Source organism: Pteropus alecto, unplaced genomic scaffold (genome assembly GCF_000325575.1).
Source record: "Pteropus alecto unplaced genomic scaffold, ASM32557v1 scaffold7, whole genome shotgun sequence".
Taxonomy (NCBI): domain Eukaryota; kingdom Metazoa; phylum Chordata; class Mammalia; order Chiroptera; family Pteropodidae; genus Pteropus; species Pteropus alecto.
Window position 1 is genome coordinate 48,283,500 of NW_006494614.1, and position 19,373 is coordinate 48,302,872.

Below are 19,373 nucleotides of genomic sequence, written 5' to 3' on the forward strand. Positions count from 1 at the left end.
ACTAAAGCTTCCAAGCACTCGGCACTTCAATTCACTAAGTGCTTACAAAACCACTATCTCATTAAGACCGCAATAACTCTGGATAATGGGCAGGACAAGAATCGTCATCTCCATTTCACAGATAAAGTCCAGAAACATAAAAAGATATACCTGGCATCACGCTGTTCATAAGCGCTCATGTCCTCTGACTCAAATCCCAGTCTTATTTCCATCACTCCCTACTGATCATCATTTTCAAGGCCATGCTAAACTAAGGGAAAGATGAGTAGTATGTGGATTCAGAGAGCAAAACTGGGACCAAAGAGTAGAAACTACAAAAGGTAGTTTCAGTTTGGTACACTGACGTGCTTTCCAATAAGAGGTATCCAAATAAGATTAGATGGCCACCTATCAGCAACAACACACGGGATTCCTGCATGGATGGGAGATTGGAATAAATGAAAAAAATAAAACCAATCAGAATAACTTTCACATTTACCCATGACCAAAATTACCAACTGACTTGCATCTGTATTTACATACTCTGCTTTCCCTCTCCTATTACAATGGATAAACTGTCCATACACTAAAATAACGCTCTTTACTTCAGTACTTGATCCAACTCATCTCATCTATTTAAGAATGTCACTCCTACATGTGACCATTTTCTTCCTCTCCACTAGGTCATTCCCAAGAGCACACAAATATACTACAATACCTTAAAAAAAAACAACCCTCCCTCAACTCCACTTCACGATATTGCTATTTCTCTGTTCTCTTAATGGTAAAACTCCTTAAAAAGTAGCTGTTCATACATGCCATCTCAACTTCACCTGCTCTTGTGAATTTACTCTAATTAGGCTTTTATTCCTATTACTCTACTGATACTGATTATCGAGGTCATTAATAACCTTGACCTTGGCAAATCTGATATTTCTCAGTCTTATAATACACAACCTATCAATCACATGTGATACATCATCCTCAAAACACTGTTCTCTTGGCCTGCAAGACATGCATTTCTCAGTTCTCCGCCTACTCAGAAGGCAACTCTTTGGTCTGCATTGCTAGTTTCTCCAACCCGTAAATATAAGATTACCTGAGGGCTCAGTACTCACACCTCACTCCCTAGATGAGGGACCCCATCTATAACTTAGTTCTTATTTTTAAATAAGCCATCTATATGCTACTTACCAATAAATTTATATATATAGTCCTGACCTCTTACCCTTGAATTCTGGACTCATGCCCAACTCTACTCAATATCTACACCTGAATGTTTAAATAAACATTTCAAATTAATACATTCGAAACCAACTATCATCCCACTTTACCTGCTCTTCAACCTTCTCAGTAAACGGTGACTCAATTTTTTTCTGTGATTGAGTTCCAAAATCTTGTACTTATTGTTGATTTCTCTTTCTCTGAAATCTAATTCATCTTGTCAGTGATGGCCATGATGCCCAGGGACCAGATATCAACCTTGGGCCCAGTTTAAGATATTTCCTGAGTCCAAGCACTCTTTACTTCTATTCCTACCAATATATTGCAAGCCATCACTCTTATCTCAATGATTACAACAGTTATCTCATAGTCTATTTTCCATAAAAGCAGCCAAAATGATTCTTTTACAACATAAATCAGATTATGTTACGCCTCAGCTCAAAAATTCAATGACTTCCAATCTCTTGCAAGTTCTCATAATGGCCACAAGGTCTTAGCTGATCTGGCTCCCTGCTATTTCTGTGACCTCGTCTACCATTCTCCACCCTGCTCACTCACTTCAGAGATTCTGGCCTCCTTGGTTTTCCTTGCACACAACAAGCATGTCCTCAAATCAAGTGCTCAGTACATTTGATTCCTAGAAAACTCTTGGGTTAATCTCATGGCTTCCTCCTTTATGTTCTTCAGGTTTTCATACAAATAACTTATAAGAGAGGACTTCCCTGCCCTAAATAAAATAGCATGCTTCTCCCTCTTTCCCCAATTACTCTCTTAAACTCCTCTTCTTCATAGCATTTACCTTCTGTCGCAATATATTAATTTGTTCTACTATCACTAGAATAGTTTCTTACACATGATAGGAACTCAATTGTTGAATGTTATAAATGAATGCATGACTTAATATTCCTTTTCTTTGGAAATTTATACTTAAATTCAGCAGTGCCTAGTTTTATCCAGAAAAGAGAGATCCTGGTTGAAAGCCACAGAGAACAGCCTGAGTACCATTCCCTGGGACTATCAACAACAGCCCAAACATCTTGAAATTGGACTAGTAACACTCACTCTCAGAGGGTTTTCATTGAGGTATGGGGGCTCCCCTTCAATCATTTCGATGGCCATGATGCCCAGGGACCAGATATCAACCTTGGGCCCATAGGCCTTCCGCGTCACAACCTCTGGCGCCATCCAGTATGGGGTTCCCACCATGGTGCTCCGTTTGCTCTGCTCTGGGGTGATCTGTGCACAGAATCCAAAATCAGCTAGAAAAAGTAAAGAGAAGAAGGAAAAGATTTATATTTATGGGACTCCTTCCATGAGTACTGACTGTGTGCCTACCCTAGGTGTCAAGCTCTGTCTCACTCCCACCTGCTGCAATCCCTGTCTCTCCAAAGCTGGAGTTGCATAACTGCCACCTTCATGTCCAGCGCTTGGTCTGCCCCTGATCAACCATGAAGAGAAGTAAAAGGAATGTAAGAAATATCACCTCTGGTCTCTTATCCCTCTTCAAGCCAGAAGGATTAGTCATTAAAGTCCAAGCTGCCCATTGATTACTTGTCCCAATTCTTCTTTCTTCTTGTAAACCATTCTCATACCCCAAAATCTGGCAACTAGGTCCTTGCTTTATTTCCCAGGCATGAGTTCCAGGCTTAAACACTAATCACCTAAAATGAGGTGTGGCCCTGCTTTTATCAGTTCCTCATGCTGTGCTCAGGATAAAGAGTGCTGACAGTCTTCCCATAAACTGCCAATCCACCTATGACACTGGTCCCTACAGTTTTGAACAAAATGTTCTGCCTGCAGCTCATTTATATTATATTGCAATTATGTTTATTGAAATTATGAAGCCTTTGATAGTAAGGACTATGTCTTCTTATTCACTTTTTTATTCCCAGAGGCACGTAATAGACATTTAATAAAAGAATGCTGAATAAAAGACTGAATGACAGAAATTACACTAAATTCTTTTTTGTAATTATGTATTTCATGTCTAGTATATTAGACTGAGAACTACTTGAAGACAGGCAAAAGTATCCTCAGTGCCCATCAGAAGACCTAGCACGCAGTGGGCCTTCAGTAAATTTTTTTGGCTGAATGTATAAATTAATGAAAAAAAAAGACACCCTAAATAATGCTGAGTAATATAAAGATCCCACATATCTCAGGAAACAAACAAACACTCTCTAGTGAGTCCTCTAGATACTATTATATGAATACCATCCCACAGGAGACAGGGTCCCACAGGGTAGAGAGTATTCTCACTCCTACTCACTTAGCTTGACAGAGCCATCCATTCCCAACAGGATGTTGTCGCTCTTGATGTCTCTGTGAATGACCTGGTTGGAATGCAGGAACTCCAAAGCCTGTAGGCACTGTTGAAGTGGTGTGGGCAGAGGTAGAAACAAATGACATATAATACGAAGACTAATAGAAGATAAACTAATCCAACCTCCTCATTCTATGATAAAGAAAGTGAGGCTCCAATGAGTAAAATGACTTGCTCCAAATCAGTGGCACAGATAGGTCTAGACTCTAGTCTTCTGTCTCCAGGCTAAGCATTCTTTCAACACTCCACACTGCCTTATACCTTTCTTATATCTTATTTCTTATACTTCATTATAATATACCTTATAACAGTTTTAAGTACATGCGTTCCTCCAATATATTTTGGAGTCTTTTATAGATCATTAGATACTTGTCAAAGAACCTGAGTCCCAAGAAAAACTACTTTGGAAGAATGGAAAGGATTCTATAATATTAAAACTAGGGGAAAGTGACAAGTAAGAGTCATATTTGGGAAACTAGGCACATGAAAGTGCTATCAGAAGCAGTGAAGTTAGAAGGATAATTTTATTTTGGTGAGGAGATAATTTATACTGTTTAGGGAATGCTTAATTTTATATACTTGTGAACATTTACAGACAAATGTCCACTAAGCTACTGAACATGTGAGTCTTAAAGTTCTTGACAGAGGCCTGGACTTGAGATAAATATTTACCACTCATTTTTGAAGAGGTGATTTATTTTTTTAAGTTATATAAGTGCTTGGAACTAGCAAATGTTATAGAAAATAAGAGAAAGAACGAACCTTGGAAAACACCTATACTTAGCAGCAAAATGAGTAACACAGAGACTGAATGGAACAATGAAAGTGCCTAGTTCTGCCACTGCCTGACAGACAAAATCATTCTAGACAAATCATTTATTCTCTCTGGGTTATTGTTTTCCCATCTGTAAAATGTAGGGATAAGAAAAGATAACCTCAGGTTTGCTACTAAATCTACTAGTTTAAATCCAGAACCCAAAGCTAAAATTTTAGAAGCTTCTACCAACTGAAAAATACTAAAGATGCAAACCAATTAGAATATACTATTTACATGTTCTCAAAAAATATATTTCAAAAAATATATATACAAATAGTTAAATTAAGAACGAACCAATACCCAGAAGAAGCTCTTATCTATAAGAGTTGCTTTCCTTAGGAGGCTGGAGACCCTGGCCCCTGGATGTCAAAAAATATGATCAAAAAGGATGATTTTGAAAAACTGGAACCCTCATACACTAACAGAAATACAAAATGGTACAGCTGCTTTGGAAAACAGTTTGTCCTTTTCTCAAAATGTTAATCCTAGAGTTGCTATATGATTAGAAGTTCCACTCCAAGAGAAATGAAAACATACATCTAAACCAAAAACTCATACATGAATGTTCACAGCATTAATCATAATAGCCTAAAAATAGAAATAACCCAAATATCCATCAATTAATGAAGAGATAAATGGAATCTGATTTGCTAATAAGAGAAATAAACTACTGCTATATGCTATAACAAGGATAAATCTTCAAACTATTACGCTAAGCAAAAAAAGCCAGTCACAAACAAGCAAATATCATATGATTCCATTTATATGAAATGTCCAAAAGAAGCAAATCTATAGAGACATATAGATTAGTGATTGCATAGGTAGATGGTCAGAAAGAGAGGTATGTGGGGAGTGGCTGCTAATGGCTATGGAGTTTCTTTCTGAGGGTGATAAAAAGATTCTAAAATTGATTGTGGTGGTGATTGTACAACTCAATATACTAAAAACAATGAAATTATAAACTTTGGGTGAATTGAAATTTGAAATTCAAATTATGGTTTCTACTGAATGCATACTGCTTTCGTATTATCATAAAGTCAAAACATCATAAATAGGGCCATCATTAAGTCAGGAACTGTCTGTACGTTAAATGGGTAAATCATATGGTATATGAATTATATCTCAATAAAGATACCCTTACAAAAGGGGAAGATCTCTACCAGAATTTAAGGATAATGGTAATGCCACGTATTTATGTAACATTTAAAATTTCTTTAAAATGCTTTTTGATCCGTATAGCACCCCTAAGGTATATACAGTGTGAGCGCTGAAATTCCCATTATAAAGATAAATAATTTGAGGCAAATTGATTTCCCCAAGTATACATGCATGTATGCTCAACCAGTAAAAGTCAGTTCCCAGAGTGTGAAAAATATCTTAGATATTATGATGGTTTGTGGCTTTCCAGAAGGCCACAGTACATGAACAGATATACAGTATAGTTAATCTATAGTATTAAAATTTCATGGGGAGAATATAATTAGAGAAAAAAAGTCTTCAAAATATCTTTGGGGATGGGAAAAGATAATGAAAAAAAAGTTGAGAAACACTTCATTAGTGGTACGGAAAAAAATAAAAGTCAGATTGTCTAAGAATCCCAAGCTTGTATTAATTCTATTAACCTACTGTGCCTATTCCAGACCCCAGAGTATTTAATGCAAAAGTGATCAGATTTTCTAGGACAGTATTGATTTCATATGGATTTTATGATTTTTAATACTGATTAAGTCTAAGTACACAACTATATAATTTCATCTGTATGCCTCCAGATCTTGCACCATCAAACCCCAATCATACTGTGAGACTCATCCCTAAAAAAACTCTGAACCTAAAGTAATCTCTCTTTCCCCAATTCCCAAATCTTTCTATGACTGGGCTATCAGAAAGTTCCAGTCTCATATTAGCAAAACATCCAATATCCTTAACTTCTCTGAATATTCTTTTCATTCTCTTGCTCTAAAGAAAACATGGCTATCCTCTGAGGATATTGCTTCTCATATAACTCTTGTGGAGGGTTTTTTCCCCTTCTTATACCAGCATGTTACAGACCTTAGACATTCAATAGCAATGAGAAAAAAGGAAAGTACCTATTTAAGCTTTGTTTTCTATTCCTTTTGCCTGGAAGTATTTCACCCTAGATTTTTGCTTCTCTTGCTTTTTTGTATCATTCAAATCTTTATACAAATCTATGCGAAACCTTCCTTGATGACTCTTAAATAGTACTACTACTTTCACTACCTTCCTCCTCTTCTTCATAGGAAACTTCATAGCATATGAAGAAAGCAGGAACATAAAATATATAATTAAAATGTATATCCATATAAAAGATGAAGAAAAATATTACAAAGTGTTGACAGCAGTTATCTTTAAGGGCTGGAATTATGAGTGACTTTATATATATATTTGGTACTTTTTAATTTTTCTACAATGGATATATGATTTTATAATCAGAATAAAGTTATCTTTAAAGAAAAAATCATGGTGATAGAAATTTCAAAACAGGTATAATAAGAGAATGATGGGAGAGTCTAACTAATTTCTCTCATCTCCACAGTGCCCAGGCTGAGATCTCATCTTATAGAACTTTGACAGACATGGATGTGAAGGCCATTTCCTGCTCAAGGCTGGTTGGCCATTGATCTTACCTCACGGCACACAGCTGCAATCTGGCCTTCATCCATACAGGTTTCCGTCACCACATCTGTCAAAGAGCCTCCAGCCAAGTATTCCATGACAACCCACAGCTCATCTCCCACAAGGTAACTGTAGGAGTACAGACAAAGGTTGAGTACAAAGGAGAAGCGTACATGAGCCACAGCACTGGATTTCAAACACTAAGCATAACACAGAATGAACCTACATTTCCATTAGCATTGGAAGAGTCTAGGGTTCTTTTTTCTGGGTAAAAGCAGAATCTGGGGGACAGAATTACTAACTTGATATCTCTTAAGGATTCACCTGGAGAAAATGAAACAGACTTCTCTGTGAACTCCCAAAAGGCAGAACTAAAGATCTCTAGGGTGAAGATATGAAATATAAAGTTATATTACATCACAATACAAAGTAATGCTTCCTAAAATTAGGGATGATTCCTACACCTCTAGAATCATCAAAGCAGAGAACACCCAACCATTTGACAAAGATGGGATTTGGAGTCTATGTTACCAATGTTAGAGAAAGTTACTAAACCTCCCTGAGAGTTCTACTGAGATCCATAAGACCAATTACTGGGTCTAGTTCAAGACTCTATCAGAGCCCAGAACAGTAAGTGCCAATATTTACTAAATAAATCAATGAGTAAAATAAAAGATAACTATAAATATTAAATAATGATTCTAAAAGCTATTTAAAAGTTGTAAAGTGTTATACGCATAGTCAATATGCTGACAATAATCTCCATTTTGAGTGTCTCTGATTCTACGAATGGAATGAATCCAGCAAGGGGTGCCAAAACCTCTTGTGTAAAGCCAAGGGCTGTCATTTAGTATTACATCCCTAAAGAGATTATGGGGCTGACATGAGTTAGAACAAATAGTTTCACTCAGGGATTGATTACTCAGTCTGTTATATGATAAATAGGTCACTTAGCATTTCTGGTTAGTATCCTCAGCTATAAACAAATAAAAGATAAGACAAATAAAAACAAGGATAGCCCAGAGCCTTTTAGACTCTTCTGCTACTTTAAACAAAGAAGCTATGAGCTGTGTGGTATGGCACCTTATATTCATCCTGATATTGGGACTACTGCAGGGTAGATAGAAAAACACAAATGGTCTCAAGAAAGGGTAAGATTTGGGTCTTATTCTCTTGACTATAAATCTGGTACTCCCTCCACAAAATTCTGTATTCTACACAATTAAAAGTCTTGTACTTTTTAAAATTTCCACACAAAAAAAATATGACAAATTAATTCTTTCTTTAAGAGTCTCTTTTGCAGCCACTATGGAAACCAGTATAGAGGTTCCTCAAAAGATTAAAAATAGAACTACCATATGACACAGCAATTCCACTTCTGGGTATTTAAAGAAAACCAAAACACTAACTTGAAAAGATATATGCACCCCTATGTTCACTGCAGCATTATTTACAATAGCCAAGATATGGAAGCAACCTAAATGCCCATCAACAGACAACTGGATAAATTATGGTGCATATACACAATGGATTATTACTCAGCCATAAAAAAAAAAAAAAAGAATGAAATCTTACCATATATGACAGCATGGATGGACCTGGAAGGTATTATGCTAAGTGAAATAAGTCAGACAGAGAAAGACAAATACCACATGATCTCACTTATATCTAAAGAACAAAATAAACAAAGAAACGAAACAGAAACAGAATCATAGATGCAGGAAACAGGCTGATGGTTACCACATGGGAAGAGGTTTAGGGAGGGTGAAAAAGGTAAAGGGATTAAGAAATACAAATTGGTAGCATTTGGGGATATAAAGTAAAGCATAGGGAATATAGTCAATAATATGGTAATAACTATGTATAGTGTCAAATGGGTACCAGACTAGTCAGGGGGATCACTTCATAAATTATATAAATGTCTAACCACTATACTGTATACCTGAAACTAATAAAATAATATTGAATGTCAACTGTAATTGAAAAATCAGAAAAGGGAGGGAAAAGGTAGAGGATAATAAGAAGTTCAAATTTCCAGGTATTAAACAAGTAAGTCGCAAGGATGAGGCGTACAGCATAGGAAATATAGTCAATAATACTGTAATAGTGTTGTAAGGTGTCAGATAGTTGGGGGACATATCACAGTGATCACTTCTTTAGGTATATAAATGTTGAATAACTATGGCATATACCTGTAACTAATACAATATTGTATTTAGCTATATTTTAATTAAAATCTTTTTCAAAATCTCCTTGGAGGGAAAAGATTATGGAGACTTGGACCAAAAGAAAATTCAGGACTAGATAAAAAGCCCTTCTCTGGCATAAGCCTATTTCTTCCCTGACCAAAATAAAAAACAAACCCACATTTATGGCCTCTCAATCAACACATCAAGACATCTGTCAACTTGGACTGATGCAAAGAAGAAATATGAGGGTCCAAGAGACTATCTCTGGACACTGACAAAGCAAACCCCATTTACCTGAATAGAATATGTCACTGCCAGAGCTAAGAAATACAAGTCCATATGCAGGTTGTCTCACACACTTTATGGCTACACACTGTGCCAAAGTATCTTCAAAAACCACATCTCCAGGTAAAGCCTCAGAGCACCATGTATTCAGAGAAAAACAAATGGATGGAGTTCTCCTCTGGGACAACTCACAAACCCACAGACTCTCAACTGCAATGCCTTCACTGAATGCTCAGGTTAAGACCACCCACTCTGTCTTCCCACAAGAGCTCTCACATCCTTTTTTTCTACAGCAGACTAGGAGCTATTTGAGGGCAGGGACTGAGCTTTATTTACTTCTGATTCCATAGTTTAAGCTTCTGAATATACTAGCAAAGGCATAATCAATATAAAAATTTATAAATCTTCTAATTCCACTCCCAGAATACAAATTCTTTCAACAACATGGTCATGCATTTTACTGTTTTGAAACCCAGTGATGAAGAACTCATTATTTTATGAGCTAAGCCACAGATAGAAGTTAATAAATAGTCCAAGCTTTCATTTTTCCTTATCCCGAGTCCCTTATAGATATAAATCTGGTACCCTTATAGCCTTCAGTAGTTTGTCCAAGCTATATTCTCTGTATAATAAGTTCTTAAAAGAGATGGTAATAAATTTCTGAGGATTCCTCAGAGTCAGTCATGACCCACATCACAGACAATCAACACCCAAAAGGAGAAGGCTTTTATTTTTTCCTACAGCTATCAACACCAGTGTTGGGAAGGTCAAAGTCAAAACTCCTTTCCTCTTTAAAGAAACTGAAGCTTACCAATGTTTTGGATGCAGAACAAGAAATCTGGCAGAAACGAAATCTAGTTGGCAATGCAATATAAGTAGTAAAGGAATTAGAGTCCAAAACTTAGTCCAATATCACTTCTCCCTGGGATGTCTCTGAAACCTGGTCAAGAAGCTTTCTTTTTTAGATATTGGAGAAAACATGATATGATGGAAAGGGCATGGATGTTGGTGCTAGGAAGAGTTGAATCCAAAACCCTCCTTTGCTCCTTACTGGCTTACTGGTCTTGGACTATTTATTAACTTCTATCAACCTCAGTTTCTTTATCTGTTCAATATAAATAATAAACCTTACTTCAGAATGAGATACTGTTCACGAAAGCACTTAATACAAAGTAAAGCATAACGCAAATGCTAGCTACGACCACCATTATTATGCTGAATAACAGAATTGTGATGGGCTGGAACAATGGGTTGAAATAATCAATATGGGATTTAATGAAAACAACTATAAAGTCCCACTATACCATTTTAAGGCAAACTCATGTAAAAAAATAAAAAAGGATCAGAGATTTTAACTGACTACAAATTTACTAGGGGTCAACAATGAAACAGGTCTCCTGAAAAAAGAAAAGAAAAAAAAACAATGAATGAAATCAGAATGAATGAGAAGTTTAGAACAAAGAAGTCCCATTCTCTCTATACTTTGGTCAAATCTTAAATTAAAATACTGAATGTCACATTGTTGGAGAATACAAACTAGAAGTAATTTAGGAGGGTAAACAGGAGGAAGAAAGATTTTGGATGCAGAATGATTTAAAAACCTGTGTATCTGACTCAGGCAGATGGGCTGAAGGGTTTCCTTGAGGCAAAACAAACAGTACGAAGATCAGCTGTTAGAAGCTACTAAGTGGTAGGATCAGCCTAATCCAGAAAGATTGTGCAGCAATCAAAGGTGTCCAGCAGTATGCAGGGTCAGAGGCAGAGAGCTAAGCATCATAGAAGATTCTTAAATGCAGGCAGTTCTGAGCGCTGGTGTTGACTTCTTTGACAGCTTCGCCACCCATCAGTCCCAAAGGCCCTGTCTCTCTGATAAGACCTATCACTCCATACCTGTCCAAATAGTTCACAATATTTGGGTTCTTATTTTCCCTCATGACCAGGATCTCATTAATAATCAGCTCTTTCTTCGGCTGCTGCTGAAGGTTCATCTGCTTAATGGCCACCTGAAATCAAAGTACATTCAATATGCAACCAGAGTCACTCGACATTTATTGAGCATCTACTAAGCACCAGAACTTAAATACTAAGGAGACAGAGGTGAATAAGATACAGTCTTACCCTTGAGGAATTCAAAATTTATTATCATAGACCAGTGGTACTCAATGTGAGGTCTCCAGACAAGCACTATCAACATCATCTGGGAACTTGTTAGAAATGAAAATTTTAAGCCGAACCCAGACCTACTGAATCAGAAACTCTCTGTTTTAATAAACTCTCCAGATGATCCTGATGTGCACCAAAGTTTGAGAACCAAACTTGCTACTAAATAAAATATATTAGAAAAATACTTTTAAAAAATCACAATATAAAAGAGGTATGCTATAACAAAAGTCTATATGAAGTGCTACAGAAACACAAATTAGGGGAAGAACTCTTTTAACTGGCAATGTAGAGAGGCTTCATAAAGGTAGAGATGACTTTTTGAACTTGGTATGGAATGATAAATCAGAGTTGACCAGGTTAAGAGAGAAGAGAAAAAGGGAATAAGATTCCCTTATAATATTTATATATAAAAAAGATCTTGGTAGGATTTTTGTCTATAGAAATAAATGAATTTCCACATAACACAAATATAAGGTATATGTTAGTTTCCAGGGCACTTTTGCATCCATTTCTTCTGTGTGTCAAGTACTATGTAAGATATTCTCAAGTTTATTTCATTTAATCCTCAGAGATAGCCTGAGTTAAGCATTACTACTGAGCCCTTTTGACAGATAAAGAAATTGTGATTCAGGATATGTGACTTGCATTCATAGCTACTCAGTTAGTTAGATAAGAACCTTCAAAAGTGATTCCAATTTATCCTGCACACATGATCAGATTAATCTTCCCTCATAGTACAAATTTAATAACACTTCCCCGTGCTAAAAATCATAGATAGTTCCTGTTTGCCTAGAGATGTTCCTCAGTACAACATTCAAAGTTCTCATGATCTGACCACATCTTACTTCCCACTGTATTCCTTCATGTACGCCATGATCTGAGCGTCTCTCCATTTGGAACATCTGGCATCATTTTCACATATTCAAAAAGCTCCTTATACTTTATGTCAGGCTAAAATAAACTTCATTCTTCAAATAAGATAGCCTTTTCCCTTCTTTAATGCCCCCATAAGATCATACTTATACTTCTTGTATGAAACTTACCACATTTTGCCTTGCATGATGATTAGTTAGGGTATGTATGTCTAGAAGCTTGAGTTCATTTGAAAGCTCTGAATCCCCTGGTGTCAAGCACAGGGCCTGACACACAGTGGGTGCTCAACAAATGTTTGTGGAAATGAAGAAGGAAAGAGAGAATTCAATGAGCTGATAAGTACTTTATTTTTAAACCACAAAATGCATTAGCAATAGGCGATTCTAACCGTTGGAGTAGACTTTAAATTGTTTGATGAACATTTATTCCATAGAGACATTTTCTCTTTTTCTGCTTAACAGACAAGAACATGTCCACTTAATAGAACAACTTAGTCTCTCCAGAAGTAGCAAGAACTGTAAAGGATGAATAATTCAAATTTTTATGGGAAAAAAGCCCTGGCTCTATTATTTCTTCAAGTTAAGTCCAGACAGTTTTCTTCAGAGATCTAGTTAATCAATTAGAAATGATTCTTTTAAACATTTTGACCACATCCATTCCCCTACCCCAAGTGAGAAAAAATTGCTTTGGAGTGGGGTCTCCTATCAGGTTAGGCTTCTGGTCTGGTTGTAGCTTTCTATTAACTGTTGATGATTAGCTTTTTCTAATGGCTAAAGGGCAACACATTGATCTAAAGACATTACATTAAGTATAGCAAGCCCTTATGACACATGTTAAGATCTGGAGCCAAAGGAGTTCCTTTGGAGTTCCCTAGGTCATCCTGGAGGATAAAACGATGCTTATGAACCTCACAGAGGTCACTGCTAGCAACAAAGAGAAGAGAGGTAGGCAGAAAATAACATAGAGGCAGTGGCAGAACACTAGAGGTCCTTTTCAATAGCTACTAACTATGGCCTAGGTTAAGTGTCCTTCACCTAATCAGATCCCTCCCATTAGGGCCAGCAGATAGCATTCCTGTAACAGAAAAAGAACTGGACTTGAACTCTGAGGACCTAACCTCTGGGACTGACTCTGCAACTTACTGACCTTCACCAATCACAAACTCTCTAAGCCTCAGTCTCTTCATACACTGAGGATAATAATATTAACCCTAATTCCCTTCCTCACAAGATTATTTTGAGGCCTAAATGAGATAGTGGCCAATGTGTTACATATAAAAAGAAATTTAAATAATAAAGTAAGGCAACAATGAAAAATGCTAATCACGGTAATAACTGCATTTCATGAGTACCTGGCACAGAGCAAGAATAACAACATTAGCTGGAACAAGAGCAAAAACCAAGCACCCTCTACCACTGTTTACTGAATGCCTACTGTGTGCTAGGTGCTGCGTTTGGTGCTCTACCTACATTAGTTCAATAAAACCTAACAACAACCCTGCCAAGTAAATATCATTATCTGCATTTTCAGTTTAAGAAATTAAGACTTTAGACTTAAAAGAAAATCACTCAAGGTCATAATCAATGCTCACAAGTCCATATGACTCCAAAGCCTCTTCCAGTATTCTTTCTATTACACATATTCCTTCTAAAAATGCACTTGAAATAATTATTGGATCTGTAACTAGAAAACTCCCCAGCACTAATATGCTAACCTTCCTATATCTGACAGACAATAGCTCTGTCTACCCGCTAGATAAACCCCAATAAGCACTCACTCACAAAGACTGAGAGCATCTGGCCAGCTCCACTAAAGATTTATACACCCTAGGGCAGGAAATGAGGCCTTCCTGACCACACTGCATTAGCTGCCCTAATGGACTCATTTCCATTCATAGTTTTGCAACCACAAGGCAGGTACATCTTGAAGTCAAGTTTCTGTTTCCTATAGTGAGCTTCTCACACATGCAGCCTCTAGGCCTTCAAGGAACTGCCTATCACCAGCCTACTTCACATCAAGGGCTGTAGGGCCCCAGAGACCAGAAACATGACAACAAGCCTTAGTGCCTAACCCGAGCTCTGCTGTGGCCTTGAAGCCCAGAAAGCAAAGGTTTAGGTTTTAGAATCAAAAGTTTCTAACCCAGTCCTTGCTAATTGTACAAACCTGCAAAAGTTATTTAAACTCCCTAAGCTTCAAATTTCTCATCAGTAAAAAGGACAAAATATTACCTACCTAATGGGGTTCTTTTTAGGATCAGTATAACCTCCTCTTTTCTATCTCTGCCTCCAATTCACCACGTTTTAAATTGGCACAATGATATCATCCTTCCTTCCTCACCATTATTTTAACACAGCTTCCTGTCAGCACTACAGGACTTCTATAATTACAGAATGGAAAGTAAGGTCTCTTACATTATATATGATTTTAATGTTTGAGTGCCTTCATGGGACTGAATCTTTCACATAGTTCTTATTCTTAGCATAAGGTGTAGCATAAAGCAAAAGTTCAGTGAATGTTGTGTAGAATAAATAAATATGTACATATATAAACTAAATATGTAATTCTTAAAGTTTATGATGTATTTTCATATGCATTGCTCTACTGAATTCTTTCAACACTTTTGTGAGGTATATGCTATCATGCACATTTTATAAATAAAGAAAATTCAGGCTCACAGAGGTCTAATGAGTTGCCTAAGGTTATAAATAGGTCACTAAAGGTAAACATTTAGGTTGTTAGATTCTGACCTCAAAGAACAATTAATAAATCCTTAATCAGAATGATTTTTTACAAAGTAGACTTCCTTTTGATGGAGCCGCAATATTTGGCTTAGGTTCTCATAAAAGACTCACAAGAGCACAGTGAGATATGTTCTGTCCCTATTAGCCATAACTTCTCCAGTGTACCAGAGGGTTTCAACCACCAAAAACACATGAGCAGGTCCTAGTAGCCTTCCTCAGAGCAGCCCAACTCTTACCTTCATTAGAATAGGAGGTACCTCTCTTAACCTCTGAGCCCCAGCACTCTGAATTATGAACTTCCCCAGGCAGCTTCCATCCACAATCCACCTGCCAACATTCCTGCTTTGCAACAAAATTGTAGAATGCAAGGGAACCCTGGATACTCTACATTCCTTTCATGGCTTCCTTCTGCTAAAGGTAAGATTTTGGGTCAGTGAGTGGGTCTTGGCAGTAAGGCGAGTGCTTCCAGCTTAATGAAATAAGAAAAACAAAGAGGTGCCTCCAAATGAGGACTTCAATGTCTACTGGAATCCTAGACACAGAGTAATGGGAGAATAACTAGATTAGGAGTCAAGACACATGTTTAAATCTCTTCTACATCAGATTTCTCTCTCAAGCACCAAACTTTTATAAATAATTGTTCAGTAGGCAGTTCTACAAGAAGGTCTCTCAAGCAGCATTCAATTTCTTCAAACTCATATACCTCCACCTTTTTTCTTTCTCCTTGACTAATATCACTCACTTGTGAGTTGTCCTCACATTCAGTTAATCACCAAATTCTATCAAAATTTACCTAAGTACCTCTCAAATCCATCCACATCTCTCCATTTATACTATGCTACCACCTTGGTCCAAACCATCACCTCCCACCCAGAGTTACACAATAACCTCTTAACTCCCCTGTTCCACTTTTATCTTCTCCAACCTGTTCTCCATATGATAGACACTGTGACTTTTTCCAAAATCAGTGACTCCTATGTTTAGTTCTAGTTTGCTATAGCAAGAAACCAAAAAGTAAAAACAAAACAAAACAAAACAAAAACAGTATAGCTGACAGAGCAATAGTTGGTGGTAGGTACTCACCTCTTGTCCTGTAGCCACATCCATTGCAGTGTACACAGTGCCTGAAGCACTGAACAACAGGTGTAGGAGAGAAGGGGGAAAAACAGATGATAAATTAAGTGATATCTTTCAAATGCAGCTCTACAAACAATCTGGTAATGTGAGTGTTAATGATAGCAGCAAAAATAATCCTCCCCACTGCCTGGTCACTTTCTCATACATGAGAGACAGTACATGGTAAAGAGAATACAGGCTTTAGTAGCCAAAAGACCTGAGTTCCAACCCAGAATTTCTACCTATTACCTACTAATTATATAATCTTGAGCAATTTATTCTTTGAGCTTCACTTTCCTCATTTGCAAAGTAAAGATAAGAGATAAGAGTGCATAACAGCGGATGGGGAGGTGGCAGCGGGGTGGTGGTGGCCTTTGAGGCAAACTGGGGGTGCGGATCAGTGCATCTCCCTTCCTTCCAGAGGCTTATCCAACCAGAGGAGATGTGGCCTTACCAGAATCCATCATAGAATTTCTCTCTGCTGTCTCTGATCCTGAGGGCCAAATGTCTCAAGAAGGTAGACACAAAAGACAGCAAAGAAGCCTGCCTAGCTGCCAGCTTTGCCTGGGCTTTTTATTATGTTGGCATTTTTACCAACATAATAAAACTGATAGAGGGGAGGCATGCCCAACTTCTACTGCTTCTTCCCTGAGCAAGCCCATTCTGACTTGTGCACAGGAGAGAAGGATGTGGTGAATGAGGCTGTAAGAGCTTCTCTACTGGACATTCTTCTTAAATTGGAGAAACTCCCCCTTTCTTTAAGAACCTCAAGATTTCATAAACCTGAGCCTTAAATATTAGGTTGCATTTGCTGGTCTGGCCTTTGCTTCCTTCTACCTGGCAGGGAATTTACATTGCTTCACACCACAAGGCCACAGGAAATCTTAGAGGTTCTGTGCCTTTCTGTCACCTCTACTTTTTGCTGCTGTGATTGCACCGTCCTGCACCTTTGACTACAAGCATCACTGGCAAGATGTACTAGCTAGATCTATGATTAGCCTGACATTTGCCTATGCCTGCTACAGACACTATTATTCTCCTCTGACTGATGCAAAAGGCCATAAACCATTTCAGAACAGACTTGTACTTCCACTGCACAAAAGAAGCCTGGTGATCCTTATCATTTTGATATTTAGGAATTGGAGCTACCTCCAATCTCCAGTGGAGATTAGGTGAATCAGCCCTTCCCAGAATTTACCTTCTTAAGAGGTACAAGTGAGGACATCAACATTTCATTCTGCCTCTGTATGATTATGCTTACATGAATTTAATTATGAGGAGTCAAGGTTCTTTTTCACTACTGTATGCCACACATTCTGGTAAAGAGATCTTTCTATAGTCCTCCAACAGCATATGAATCTGGTCCATCGGATTGGTATCCCAAAATCTATAGTGTTTTTACGTTTAAATATAAATGTCATTCTTGGAAGAATCTTGTCTTTTAGAAGCCTTACACGGCCCCACTTTATTCTAGAAGCTAGAGTTAATTCTCAAAACTTCATTTCCAATAGCTCAAAATCTTAAAATCTAAAGCACGACCAACTAAATTATTTTGGTTCTGTTTACTATCTCTGGTGACAATTTCATCAAGCCTTAAATAGGAAAATGTCAATTTCTGGCCTGTTTACCATTGTTATGCATATCTTGTCCAAGTCCAGACAGATAACACTGTTCATTTTTTAATACTGTTGGCATAAATTAATTGTTGAATTACCAAGTAAACACAGTAAGAAAGAAAATGGTTAGGAGTGTGGTTTTGGTGCTAACGACTGATGACTGTTTCTACCCCATTTGTCCTTAACTGTGCTCATGAACTTCTTTCCCTCCCTTCATGACTGAAGATCTGTCATGAAGATCCAAATGCGTCAACTCTGACAACTGCCTAAGGCAGAAAAAAAAAATTACAGATATCATTATTTGGAAGACAGATGAATCTTTTTCTGTCCCTTCTTCAAAATGAGCTGTGAGGAACAATTACAAGATATTATCAAAATTGATGCTCTTATAGGACCTACAACTACAACTACCTTTCTCTTTACTGAGATGAAAAAGGACCTTATTTCTATAGCATATTTTCAATGTATCTCTTCCCCTCAGTAAATGTGAGAGGCAAATTAAAAAAAAAAAAAAGTACATAACAGAATTTAAATCAATTAGTTTGTAAAGCACTAGCTAAGTGCTTAGAATATAATAGGTCTTCAATATATACTAGTGTCCTGCTCTTGCTTCCTCATCTTCTCCCATCCATCACCCTTGGCAAGTTACTTTAAACTCTGTGGCCTCAAACTCTTCATCTGTAACTAGGGTAAGATCAGATCTATGATTTGCAATTGGAGGTGAGGGGAAAGGGGTCCTAGGGAAATTTTCAGAATGAGGTGGGGAATGGTTGACATTTTTAACAAAATAGGATACGGGCTTCTGGGATAACTGTAACATTCTGTTTCTTACTCTTTGTACTGGTTACATGGGTGTGTTCACTTTATGAAAATTCATCAAGCTGTACAATTATGTATGTCATATTCAATTAAAATTTACATTAAAAAACTATACTAAAAAACTATAAAAACTATAAGAACTACACTGAATAATCTAAAATAATCTCAAAATGCTCTTCCCACTTTGATACTATGACCCCTTAAAACAGTGTTTTTCAATTACTTATCCTATCAAGAAGATATGTGAATTTTATTTTGCAGTTTGTATCATAAAACATTTTTCATTTTTTCAAGCATAAAATGTTAAATATGCTTTTTCAAACATATATGCTCTCAGAAAATCTCATACTACTTCTACCCTATCCCCAAGATAGCCTCACTATACATATATATGCACATCTATATGTATGTATACATATTCGCACATACATAGAGAAAGAGAGTAGGAGGGAGAGAGAGAAATACGAGGAATAATGCTAGGAAGTAATTGTGTCCACTCTAAATAACGAAAAATCTCATTTTATGCCTATAACCACAAACCCTATATATTTGTAGGTGATGATATGCAACAATTTGTAACTTGACATGCCATAT

The 19,373-nt window shown here is 37.0% G+C and overlaps 1 protein-coding gene across 1 annotated transcript in view; it reads right to left on the reverse strand.

Moving 5' to 3' along the window:
* PAK1 (p21 (RAC1) activated kinase 1) overlaps positions 1 to 19,373 on the reverse strand; it is a 66,520-nt gene that overhangs the window by 4,621 nt on the left and 42,526 nt on the right. The window contains 5 exon segments of the mRNA XM_015600456.2: positions 2,266 to 2,462; positions 3,473 to 3,572; positions 6,989 to 7,106; positions 11,342 to 11,454; positions 16,312 to 16,360. Coding sequence (XP_015455942.1) covers positions 2,266 to 2,462; positions 3,473 to 3,572; positions 6,989 to 7,106; positions 11,342 to 11,454; positions 16,312 to 16,360 — 577 coding nt within the window.